The sequence below is a fragment of the Girardinichthys multiradiatus genome, chromosome 14 (assembly GCF_021462225.1).
Source record: "Girardinichthys multiradiatus isolate DD_20200921_A chromosome 14, DD_fGirMul_XY1, whole genome shotgun sequence".
NCBI classification, from domain to species: Eukaryota; Metazoa; Chordata; class Actinopteri; order Cyprinodontiformes; family Goodeidae; genus Girardinichthys; species Girardinichthys multiradiatus.
In genome coordinates this window covers 18,581,242-18,594,863 of record NC_061807.1, presented here as the reverse complement: position 1 = coordinate 18,594,863, position 13,622 = coordinate 18,581,242, and the positions used below count along the sequence as shown (strand labels likewise).

The following is a 13,622-nucleotide window of genomic DNA, read 5'->3' as shown; positions in this document are numbered from 1 at the left end:
GTAACTCAAATGGACAAACAGTAAGTGAGGAACTGTCACTTTGGGCCTGAAGCAGAAGAGAGAGCAAACAGGGTGTTTCGGAAAAGTAAAAAGAGGGTGGAAGCAGGCTTGGGGAGTAATGGTTCTCTCTGCAATCACACACAGCTGACAGTGTTGAACTTTGTTCTACTCTGGCGCATGAGGCTCAGGGAATACATCACCCACCAGTTTATAAGTCACTCCTTACAGCTTCACGGAGAGGGAAGAGGAAGAGGAGAAGCAATGAAGCAGAAGGAAGAGGAGAAAGACTGAGCAGAGTAACAAACACAGGAGTAAGAGGAACATAAAGAAAAAAAAAAAACTTGAAGTTTTTTCTGGATTAGGAAAACATTTTTTTCAAAGTGAGTAGACCCTGCAGCTGTGAGTATGTGGATTGAGACCAAAACAGAGATGGAGGAGACCAGCAGGAGTCGGGCCAGCTTTAGTCGGCGAGTGCTGGATGGTGTGATGTTGTGCACAGGAGACATGGAGCACCTGGATAAGCACATACAGGGTAGGAAAATGTTGTTGAATCTGTGCAAAAAGTTGGATTTTGGTGTTACTTTAAAAAATATATAAATTCATTAAATCTTTTCTTAGGGAGAATAACTATAAAACTTGTGTGTAAAACCTGAAGAATCCCAATTAAAAATGCTTACTGTTCTGGTAAAATATGTACATGTAATCATTACACAACTCCTAAAGCACTACTATCCATTCTGCCTTAAACACAACATTTTCATTATTAAAATCTAATTCCAGTCATTTTATCAAAAACCCTGAACTGGTAGGAAAACAATACAGCAAATGTATTACAGAGCTATTTAACATCTGTGAACATCTGGCTGTTTTCTCCTTGTTTTTTGACCAGACATGTCGTTTGTGCTGCAGCTGCCTGTGTGGGGACTTAGAGGGGTGGCCAGGGTGATTCTGGCCAACAATCCAGTGAGCGGTGCTCTCATCCTGGCTGCCCTGTACTGGGATTCCCCCTGGCAGGGCCTGCTGGGAACTCTGGGGGTACTGGCCTCGACGCTCACAGCTGTCATCATTGGACAGGACAGGTGGAGTTTACACTAGCCTAAAGATGCAAACTCACACAAAAATTGCAAACCTTGATGTGATTTAAAATTTGTTGCAAAAAAAGCTGTGATGCATATCTATATTTTAGTAAATCTAATTGAATTAGGTCTGACTGCACCCCTTGGTTTACAGATCTTACTCTAAAGCTGCACTAAAATGTACGCCACGCACTGTGAAATATGCTAATGTGCATCCTTGTTCTACTTTTCAAAAACAAGCTCTTCTTACCAGGAGGTCATGGTTCTGTTTAATTTAGAGATGCTACATACATTTCCCTTGACTCTGGAGTTATTGCTCATTAAAACAGAGCAGTTTGTTTTATGAAGATCCATAACGAGTGTTTTGATCTTGATAGGAATGATGATAATACTTATGTTTAATAATAATTAGGTTTATATAAGGCCCTGTCTTTGTGTGCAGTGCTGATGTAGCAGGAGGTCTTCACGGATTCAACGGCATGCTGGTGTCTCTGCTGATGGGAGTGTTCAGCTCAGCTGGAGACTGGTACTGGTGGCTACTGCTGCCTGTCATTTTGGGGTCAGCTACGTGGTACGAATCTAACACATACTGCTTGTATATTAGCCCAGATTCATGCCCAGTGCCCCAAAAAATCACCATAATAACAATATTAAACATGAAGAGACGCATCTGTGGTTTTCCGAAGGCTTGAAAACATCAGTCTTTGTATAATTAAACGATATAATGTGTTTCACTTTGTGAACTGACTTATTAAAATAAATGTACTTTTCAATAATATTCCAGTTTATTGAATATGACTATTTGAACAAGTGCTTAGAATTTAAACTATTTGTAAATATTAGTAATGTATACTTTTTTAATTGTTAAAGTTGTATCTGGTAAAATCAAGATGAATGGGACTAATGGCCTTGATGTGTGTACGTAAACTTCTCACCAGCACTGCAGCTCTCACCAGTGCTCAAATTATAAGTTAACAAGAAATTAATTTAAAAAAAATATTTTAAACACACATTCTTTAGTGACTAAACCTTTCCCTTCCAAAGAGTACAACCCACCATTGTTCTTTCTCTTTACATCAAGGGAAACAAATTGGCAGGCATTTTATATTCCTGTTTTTAATCTTGTTTCAGCAGAAACTGTGAATACACTTTAAATATAGTTTGATTTTAATGCATTTCAAAACATTAACGCGTTTACTTTAGCATAGTATGTTTAAATATACATAATGTGTATACTAAAATCTTATAATCCCTCCGTTCATTTTCTTTTATTTTTCCAGTGTCTTTCTGTCTAGTGGGCTCACCACATTCCTGAACCACTGGGACTTGCCTGCTGCTGTGTTTCCTTTCAACATCATCATCGTCCTTTACCTCCTATGTACTGGAACGAACAACCCCTATTTTCCTCACAACCCGGCAATACCACCGGGGGTGCTAAAGCCAAATGACACAGACCTCATAGCGGTCGAGGTGAGAACAAAACAAATCAATATGACACAACAATGTCCTGCATGTCCACTGAGTTCAAAGTAATGTAAGCTTTTAAGGGATGATAGTGTCTAAAAGTTTCAAATACCTAAACAAAGCCAAAAAGTCATAACATTGTTAAAGTCATTGTTTAAGTACAGAGACAAAAATACAACCCAGGCTTATAAAAATGATAAAATACATCATCCTAATGTTTTTCCCTTTTGATAGCCATGAAGATTAAAGCAACATACATATACTTCTGAAACATTTTTTTCCTTTTTCAAAGGTGAGGGGATTCATCTATTTGGAGCTTTGGAAATTTGCTTGGTTAAAAAGATCAATGCATTTTTTTTTAGCTTAATACGATTAAAATTGATTTAATATAAAAACCCAATATTTGCAATCTAATTACCTGATAAAAGATCAACTTGCAAAAGTTGTCACCTTCTAGACTTGTTTGGTCCATCGTCATCAGCTGTAGCACAGAATTTATAAATTCAAATACGTAACTAAAAGTGGGCTTTTAGTGAGCATGAATACTGAGGGTGTAAAAGACTAACAAAGAACATGAGACTGTAGAGTTAGTAAATTTGGGTGTATTCATGATGATATAATTTTGACAGCTATAGTTCCCTGTATTACAGACACATAATACATTAAAATGTGTGACTAGCATACAGCAACATACAGCAACCTTGACAAGTGGAATAAAAATCAGTTAACGCTTCCTTGTATAAAGATGCAAGCCTCTGTCAGCTGAAAAGGTCAACCTAGATTCTGTTAGAGCTTTTCATCTGAAGAAGAATCCTTTGCAGGAACAAGAAGCCTTACTTGAGAAAATAATGAGAAACATTTTAATGAAGTGACATAATTATTTGTTTTAAATTTGACATATATTGCTTTGACAAGTGGTATGTTAGTTTGCCTGAGTCAGATTTCAAAAACTCAAAGTTGTTTGAGAGACCGCTGTGCGGGTACAGTTTAAAATGTATGCTCTCCCAGTGCCTCACTTTGAGTTTGCAGTGAATATTCGGCATAAAAATTAACTCTGTTCAGACAGTCACACTTATTAACAAACCAACCGTCCCTTCTTCCTTCTGTCTCTAAAATATAGAGTTAACTTTGCTAAATCAAAAACTTTCCAGCAATAAATCCCTGTAGGGAATTTGTAATGTTTAATTTTTAGGCAATTTAAAAAAAAGAATCATTAATCCAGATAACTATTATACAGTAGACTGATTAAGCTATAGTATTTTTCTGTCATGAAGAACTTGCTTGCTCTATAATGTGAAACCAAGCTGCAATCACAAAATGCCATGGTTGCAATATATCATTAGGGTTTACTTTGAAATAAACCTAAAAACAATTTTTTATACTACATCCACAACCAAGTTGAATTGTGTTTAACTCATAACAGGGATAACGTAACAAATATTCTGTTATTTTAAAATTCACTGAGATATTATTATTGCTTTTATACACATGCTCATTGTCGGCATCTAAATACAAATTAGGACCCATCACATCATGTCTTTTTCCATTGCTAAACTACACAATATTTTTTAGAGAATTTATGTCACAATCCATCTCTGTTAGGTTTAGTTTCTTCAGCATTTTGCTTGGTTATGTTCTAAAGGGTTTGCCGTATTGTGTTTAATTGTTCCCGTTTGGGTTTTGCCATACTGTTCTTTCTTTGTGCTCATTGTTAGGTGTAATCCTTTAGTTCATTACTTTGTGTTTCTCTTGTAAAACCCTTTTTAGTTAGTTTTCTGTTCAATATCAGTTTGACATTTTTCCCCACTGTGTCTTGTTTAGCTCCATTCATGTTTTTTTTTGCTTCCCATTCCTTCTTTCCCTTCTCTTTCCTTCTTTCTCGGCTGGTCCACATATGTCCAGATTGCTCGGCCTTCTCTCTGCCTCAGCTGTTTCCGTTCCCTCTGATTAGCTCTTCTGGTTTGCTTGTCATTTCTCTACCCCTACCACAGTATATACACTCCCCGGTACTCGTTGTTCCTCCTGGTAACTACCCTGTTTGCTACCAGTTCCATCCCCTGATATATCCTTCCTCAAGCCTTTTCTACCTGCCTGTGTTCCAAGACTTGTGTTTTTGTAAGTTTGAGCTTAATTGTCATTAACCTTTACTACTCACCATGCGGCTCCCTTGTACTGCTCTGCACATTAGTCCAACTTAGACTGGGTACATCTTGACAGTTTTGCATTAATGTCAGTGCAGGCCAACCTTAAATAAATAACTATTATTCTATCTGAAAACCCAAATGAATGAATATTATTGTGAAATTACTGTTTACACTGAGTGATCCTTAATTTTACAAAACGCGATTTCAGTTTGTTTTATTCAGGGCATGTATTTTTAAGCACAGCATGCATATTGCTCTTGTACTTAATAACCAATCCTAGCACATGTTTTGAAATGGCATACTACTCAGCTGAAACATGTTATTCAATAGATATTTGCAAGGACACTTGACAGATTGGCATTAGTGGCATTTCGCTGGGCCATCTGTCATGGTAAATATACAGGGGATGGACAATGAAACTGAAACACCTGGTTTTAGACCACAATAATTTATTAGTATGGTATAGGGCCTCCTTTTGCGGCCAATACAGCATCAATTCGTCTTGGGAATGACATATACAAGTCCTGCACAGTGGTCCGAGGGATTTTAAGCCATTCTTCTTGCAGGATAGTGGCCAGGTCACTACGTGATACTGGTGGAGGAAAACGTTTCCTGACTCGCTCCTCCAAAACACCCCAAAGTGGCTCAATAATATTTAGATCTGGTGACTGTGCAGGCCATGGGAGATGTTCAACTTCACTTTCATGTTCATCAAACCAATCTTTCACCAGTCTTGCTGTGTGTATTGGTGCATTGTCATCCTGATACATGGCACTGCCTTCAGGATACAATGTTTGAACCATTGGATGCACATGGTCCTGAAGAATGGTTCGGTAGTCCTTGGCAGTGACGTGCCCATCTAGCACAAGTATTGGGCCAAGGGAATGCCATGATATGGCAGCCCAAACCATCACTGATCCACCCCCATGCTTCACTCTGGGCATGCAACAGTCTGGGTGGTACGCTTCTTTGGGGCTTCTCCACACCGTAACTCTCCCGGATGTGGGGAAAACAGTAAAGGTGGACTCATCAGAGAACAATACATGTTTCACATTGTCCACAGCCCAAGATTTGCACTCCTTGCACCATTGAAACCAACGTTTGGCATTGGCATAAGTGACCAAAGGTTTGGCTATAGCAGCCCGGCCGTGTATATTGACCCTGTGGAGCTCCCGACGGACAGTTCTGGTGGAAACATGAGAGTTGAGGTGCACATTTAATTCTGCCGTGATTTGGGCAGCCGTGGTTTTATGTTTTTTGGATACAATCCGGGTTAGCACCCGAACATTCCTTTCAGACAGCTTCCTCTTGCGTCCACAGTTAATCCTGTTGGATGTGGTTCGTCCTTCTTGGTGGTATGCTGACATTACCATGGATACCGTGGCTCTTGATACATCACAAAGACTTGCTGTCTTGGTCACAGATGCGCCAGCAAGACGTGCACCAACAATTTGTCCTCTTTTGAACTCTGGTATGTCACCCATAATGTTGTGTGCATTTCAATATTTTGAGCAAAACTGTGCTCTTACCCTTTTTTCAGTTTCAATAGCTTGGGTGCACTGAATACTATATTACTATATACTATTATACTGAATGTGTAAGTTAACAGGGAAAGCATGGGATCACGCTTGTCATGAGGAAAATGTTAAGATAATAACTTAGTTACCAGTCTGCTTTAAAACTAATTTAGTGTGAGTTTTTTTCCTCTCTGGGCTCCTCTTTGAATATATTTTTAGAAAAATGAAAATGTACTGTGCTGTTCAGAAAATTGAAAACAAAACTGTGCTCGGGGAAGACTGAATACGCAACATCAGTCTTGATTCAATTCAGTTTATTTTCAATTCAGTTTATTTATATAGCGCCAATTCACAACACATGTCATCTCAAGGCACTACACGAAGTCAGGTACATACATTCCAATTAATCCTAACCATTGAACAGTGCAGTCAGATTCAGTTATTTATTAAATGGGAATAAAACGTTTTTCTATCTAAGGAAGCTCAGCATATTCCATCGAGTCAGTGACTTGCAGCATTCCCTCCTCCCGGATGAGCATGTAGAGACTGTGGACAGTCACTGGCGTTGACTTTGCAGCAATCCCTCATACTGAGCATGCATGTAGTGACAGTGGAGAGGAAAAACTCCCTTTTAACAGGAAGAAACCTCCAGCAGAACCAGGCTCAGTGTGAGCGGCCATCTGCCATGACCGACTGGGGGATTGAGAGAACAGAGCAGAGACACAAAAAGAACACAGAAGCACTGATCCAGGAGTACTTTCTATGGGAAGGAAAAGTAAATGTTAATGGATGTAGCTCCTTTAGTTGTTTCACCTAGAAAGAAAGAACAGATAAACTCTGAGCCAGTTTTCAAGGTTAGAGTCTGAAAGAGAGCACATATTATTAGTTACAGTAAAAGCTTAGTCAATTGCCATGTCTAGGAGAGAGAAGGGGTTAAACACTAAAAGACAGGGCCAAGTGGATCATTGGTAGAGGATGAGCATTAAGTTGTTGCCAGCAGAAGCTTGGACGATGCGCCCCTCCAGAAAGGTGTCACAGGCAGACACAGAGTCGGGCCAGGTGTAGCTTCTACGAAGAGAAAAGAGAGAGAATATAAAGTTAAAAGCTGAAATAACAGCAAATGATGTAGTGTGAGAATGTAGTGAAGAGGGTGAAAGTGGTCATTATGTCCTCCAGCAGCCTAAGCCTATAGCAGCATAACTACAGAGATAGCTCAGGATAACCTAAGCCACTCTAACTATAAGCATTATTTAAAAAGGAAAGTTTTAAGCCTAGCCTTAAAAGTAGACAGGGTGTCTGCCTCATGGACCAAAACCAGGAGCTGGTTCCACAGGAGAGGAGCCTGATAACTGATAACTAAAGGATCTGCCTCCCATTCTACTTCTAGAGACTCTAGGAACCACCAGTAAACCTGCAGTCTGAGAACAAAGTGCTTTGTTAGGAATATGTGGAACAATCAGTTATCTGATGTATGATGGAGCTAGATCATTAAGGGCTTTATATGTGAGGAGGAGAATTTAAAATTTTATTCTGGTTTTAACAGGGAGCCAATGAAGGGAACCTACAATAGGAGAAATATGATCTCTCTTTTTCATTTTCATCAGAACTCTTGCTGCAGCATTTTGAATCAGCTGAAGGCTTTTAACTGCATTTTGTGGACATCCTGATAGTAATGAATTACAATAGTCCAGCCTTGAAGTAACAAATGCATGGACTAGTTTTTCAGCGTCACTCCTGGACAGGATATTTCTAATTTTGGCAATGTTCTGGAGGTGAAAGAAGGAAATCCTAGAAACCTGTTAACATAATTTTTTACTTTATTACCAGAGGTCAATTTAATGTCATCCAGGTTAAGTGATTGACTAAGCAGTTTCTTTTTTAAAGACTCCGGTCCAAAGACGACAACTCCTGTCTTGTCAGAATTTAGAAGCAGAAAATTTAAAGTCATCCAAGTTTTTATGTCTTCAAGACATGCTTGTAGTCTATCTAACTGGTTGGGCTCATCAGGATTCATGGATAAGTAAAGCTGAGTGTCATCAGCGTAACAGTGAAAATTTATCCTATGCTGCCTGATAATTTTACGTATTGGAAGCATACATATAGTGAAGAGAATTGGCCCAAGTACTGAAACCTGTGGTACTCCACAATTAATCCTGTAGTTTAAAGATGACTTATCATTTACATGAACAAACTGGAATCTGTCAGACAAATAAGATTTAAACCAGCCTAGCGCTGTTCCCCTGATCCCTACAGCATATTCAAGCTTTTATTAGAGAATATTGTGATCGACTGCATCAAATGCAGCACTGAGATCTAACAGGACAAGTACAGACACAAGTCCATTATCTAAGGCCATAAGAATATCATTAGTGACTTTCAGCAGAGCTGTTTCAGTGCTATGATTAGTTCTGAAACTTGACTGAAACTCTGCAAAAAGATCATTGCTGTGTAAATGCTCACACATTTGATTAGCAACTATTTTCTCAAGAATTTTAGATAAGAATGGAAGATTGGATATACAGGTCCTTCTCGAAATATTAGCATATTGTGATAAAGTTCATTATTTTCCATAATGTCATGATGAAAATTTAACATTCATATATTTTAGATTCATTGCACACTAACTGAAATATTTCAGGTCTTTTATTGTCTTAATACGTATGATTTTGGCATACAGCTCATGAAAACCCAAAATTCCTATTTCACAAAATTAGCATATTTCATCCGACCAATAAAAGAAAAGTGTTTTTAATACAAAAAACGTCAACCTTCAAATAATAATGTACAGTTATGCACTCAATACTTGGTCAGGAATCCTTTTGCAGAAATGACTGCTTCAATGCGGCGTGGCATTGAGGCAATCAGCCTGTGGCACTGCTGAGGTCTTATGGAGGCCCAGGATGCTTCGATAGCGGCCTTTAGCTCATCCAGAGTGTTGGGTCTTGAGTCTCTCAACATTCTCTTCACAATATCCCACAGATTATCTATGGGGTTCAGGTCAGGAGAGTTGGCAGGCCAATTGAGCACAGTGATACCATGGTCAGTAAACCATTTACCAGTGGTTTGGCACTGTGAGCAGGTGCCAGGTCGTGCTGAAAAATGAAATCTTCATCTCCATAAAGCTTTTCAGCAGATGGAAGCATGAAGTGCTCCAAAATCTCCTGATAGCTAGCTGCATTGACCCTGCCCTTGATAAAACACAGTGGACCAACACCAGCAGCTGACACGGCACCCCAGACCATCACTGACTGTGGGTACTTGACACTGGACTTCTGGCATTTTGGCATTTCCTTCTCCCCAGTCTTCCTCCAGACTCTGGCACCTTGATTTCCGAATGACATGCAGAATTTGCTTTCATCTGAAAAAAGTACTTTGGACCACTGAGCAACAGTCCAGTGCTGCTTCTCTGTAGCCCAGGTCAGGAGCTTCTGCCGCTGTTTCTGGTTCAAAAGTGGCTTGACCTGGGGAATGCGGCACCTGTAGTCCATTTCCTGCACACGCCTGTGCACGGTGGCTCTGGATGTTTCTACTCCAGACTCAGTCTACTACTTCCGCAGGTCCCCCAAGGTCTGGAATCGGCACTTCTCCACAATCTTCCTCAGGGTCCGGTCACCTCTTCTCGTTGTGCAGCGTTTTCTGCCACACTTTTTCCTTCCCACTGAGGTGCCTTGATACAGCACTCTGGGAACAGCCTATTCGTTCAGAAATGTCTTTCTGTGTCTTACCCTCTTGCTTGAGGGTGTCAATAGTGGCCTTCTGGACAGCAGTCAGGTCGGCAGTCTTACCCATTATTGGGGTTTTGAGTGATGAACCAGGCTGGGAGTTTTAAAGGCCTCAGGAATCTTTTGCAGGTGTTTAGAGTTAACTTGTTGATTCAGATGATTAGGTTTATAGCTCGTTTAGAGACCCTTTTAATGATATGCTAATTTTGTGAGATAGGAATTTTGGGTTTTCATGAGCTGTATGCCAAAATCATCCGTATTAAGACAATAAAAGACCTGAAATATTTCAGTTAGTGTGCAACGAATCTAAAATATATGAATGTTAAATTTTCATCATTACATTATGGAAAATAATGAACTTTATCACAATATGCTAATATTTTGAGAAGGACCTGTAGGTCTGTAATTTTTCAAGTCATCTCGATCAAGCGAAGGTTTCTTAAGTAAAGGTTTAATTACAGCTAACTTAAAAGCCTGTGGTACATATCCATTTACTAAAGATAGATTAATCATATCTAAATTGGGGCTGGTAATCAGAGGGAACACTTCCTTAAATAATTTGGTTGGGACTGGGTCTAACATACAAGTTTAAGGTTTAGATGAAACTAATATTTCTGATAACTCAGGAAGCTTCACAGGATCAAAACAGTCCAAACACAAATCAGGTTCTACAGTTATTTCCAATGTTGTCTCACTTGCTGAGGATGAAGTAATCATCTTTGGGAGTATGTCAAAGATTTTATTTTTAATAGAATCAATTTTATTTAAGAAGAATCCCATAAAGTCATGGCTGCTAAGAGCTAAGGGAATGGATGGCTCAACAGAGCTATGACTCTGTGTAAGTTTATCAACTGTACTAAAGAGAAATTCTTGTTCTCTTCTATTAATGATGAGAAATAAGCTGTTCTAGCTTGGCGAAGTGTCTTTTTATACAACAGTAGGCTATTTTTCCAGATTAAGCAGGAATCCTCTAGGTGTGTAGAGCGCCATTTTCTCTCCAGTTTTCCAACATTGTGCTTTAAAGTACGCAGCTCTGAATTAAACCAGGGAGCCAGCCTCGTATGAATAATTACCTTCTTTTTCAAGGGGGCTGCATTGTCTAATGCACCACGCAATGATGAAGAAACACTATGAACAAGAGAATCAATTTGTGAAGGGGCAGAAACAAAATGATTGCCCTCCACTGTGTTTTTCTGTGATAATGAGGAAATTAAATGTGGGACAGATTATTTAAAGGTTATTACAGCATCGTCTGATAATGATCTACTATAATGAAATTTTCTTTCAGGTGTGGAGTACTCAGTTAAATTAAACTCAAAGGTTATTAAAAATGGTCAGACGGGACAGGGTTATGAGAAAATATTGTTATGTCTTTACACCCAATGCCATATGTCAGCACAAGGTCCAGAGAATGAAGACAAAGAAGGGTAAGTTTGTTAATGTTTTGAGCAAAGCCAATTGAGTATAAGATAGCATTAAAGGCTATATTTAGATTATCACTTTCAGTGTCAACATGTTAAAATCCTCCACTATAATAACCTTATCTGTATTTAACACTAAATCAGAGATAATGTCTGAAAACTGATCTAAAAAATGAGAGTAAGGGCCTGGTGGACGGTACAAAACAACAAACAGAAGTGATTTTAGTGCTTTGCAATTTGGATGAGGAAAACTATGGATTAAATATTCAAAAGAGTTGTAGCTATTGATTGGTCTGGGACTAATCAATAAATCGGACTGAAAGATGGTTGCTACTCCTCCTCCTCGCCCAGTATTTTGAGGAATGTGATGAATACTGATGGTTAAGTGATCATAACTTTCATTTCTGACTTTTTTTTTATCAGTTTAATTTTTCCCTCTTAACATTTTTACGTATTTTTGCAGCTTGAAAAATCCCACCCAAAGGAGTTTGTGTACAATGTTCTTGTGTGATCATTCAGCTCTATTTTTATATGTAAATATCCCTTCAATGCAATGTGCTACAGTACTAAGACAAAAAAATAATCAAGAAATGGTGTTACATTATTATTAAAATAATGGTTTTCGTATTAAGTGAAGCACCTAGAAATAAAACCTTGGGTTTGTTGACTTTTAAAGGCATTGCAACATTTCCTAAAAATTAATAATTTGACCACATCAGGCATGGCTGCACCTAAGGACTCTATCATCACATTGATTTGAAAGCCGCGTGGAGCTATTAAAGAACACCTTCTTAACTGTTTAACAATATTTATAAATTTCAGCAAAACTAGGCATTATGACTTCCATACAAATGTATTTTAATCCTTGTTACTGAAACTAAAACAAATTTCTTAGTCCATCTTTTACTTCATTAATCACTCCACATGTCCAAATATTGAATGACTCTCATGTTTTCTGAGGTCAGGTTTATTTCTGTCTTTCATTTTGTGTTCTTTTTACATGCTTGCTCTTTTCAACATCCATAAAGGGAGGGTAACTGAGACATATCAGTCCAGTAAAGTTTGGTTAGAATGTATTAAATTACCTGAAATCCCATCTCAAAGGCACTTTACTAATATGTCAATCAGTCATTTTCTGTACCGATTCCTCCATAGTGGGTCGCGGAAAAGCTGGTGACAAATATGTTGATATCTAATTATATGAAATCAAATTCAGTTTAAATCAGTCCATCCCAGTACAGTTCAGTCATATTATCAGATTTAGAACCAATGACCAACAGACTAATTCAATTGAAAGTATTATAGAACAGAAACCACTCTGTTTTAAGGGAAGAAATCTTTGGTAGAACCAGGCTCAGTATGAGTAGAGACCTTTTGGAACTGGCAGGGAACTGAGAGGACAGAAGAGGCCCATTTAATAGAGACACCGGAGTACTTTCTACATGGAAAAAATAGAGGACACAAGGTAATGGGAGTAATAGCTCAATCAATAGATCTGTCCTGGAAAGAGACACAGCCCAGCTTAGAAGCAATGAACCATTGGTACTTTCAGTGGAAAAAAAAAGAAGCAAAGATTGCACAGAGGTAATGACAATTGTCTTATCAACAGCTTCATCAAGGAAAGAAGCACAGCTAAACACAAAAATACTAGGGTAGAATGTACACCCTAGCAGGTGTACCTTCTATGGAAAGTAAAACAGAGAGAAAGTGTTCATAGTATTACTAGTATTAATTACAAATAATGCATAAATAGAGGTGTTGGGACCCGCAGCCATGGATTACAACATGAAAGTCCGGTACAAACTTTTCTGGAACTTTCAAAATAAATCGCATTAACCTACTTCCAGCCAGACATCGGACTTCCCGTGATGTCACTGTCCGTATAAAAACCCCCCCTTTCCAATGAATTGACCTCTTCCACACTGATCTCGAGAGGATCTGGATAGAACAGCGTGCTAATGTCTCTTTGCTGGCAAACAGACATAAGTCTTCAAACTGGGTCCAAGGGTGTCATAAGATCATTGATCATATGCACTACGTTAAGTACGAATGAATTGCTGTTTGTGTATCCGGTATTCATTCATGAACGGGGGTAATTAAGGTACAAGCATTGCTTGACTTTCTCTCTGAAGTCAACAGAATCAAACTGTGTTCCAGAGAGTTCCCAGCAGAGACCCTGTCTCTACGACGCCGAGTGATGCGGTTTTCCCGGTCTGAAGGAGGCACCGTGGTTGCAGCTGCAGCGTGCAGTTCAGCCGGCCGACAGAGCGAGCCGCCT

At 38.9% G+C, this 13,622-nt stretch overlaps 1 protein-coding gene across 1 annotated transcript in view; it reads left to right on the top strand.

Annotated features, from left to right (window-relative positions):
* The first annotated feature begins 261 nt into the window (after positions 1-261).
* si:dkey-183c6.7 (urea transporter 2) overlaps positions 262-13,622 on the top strand; it is a 39,836-nt gene continuing 26,475 nt past the window's right edge. The window contains exons 1-4 of the mRNA XM_047386818.1: positions 262-532; positions 890-1,079; positions 1,519-1,647; positions 2,357-2,546. Of these exons, the coding sequence (XP_047242774.1) occupies positions 406-532; positions 890-1,079; positions 1,519-1,647; positions 2,357-2,546 (636 nt within the window). The 5' untranslated portion in view covers positions 262-405. The remainder of the gene's footprint in view (positions 533-889; positions 1,080-1,518; positions 1,648-2,356; positions 2,547-13,622) is intronic.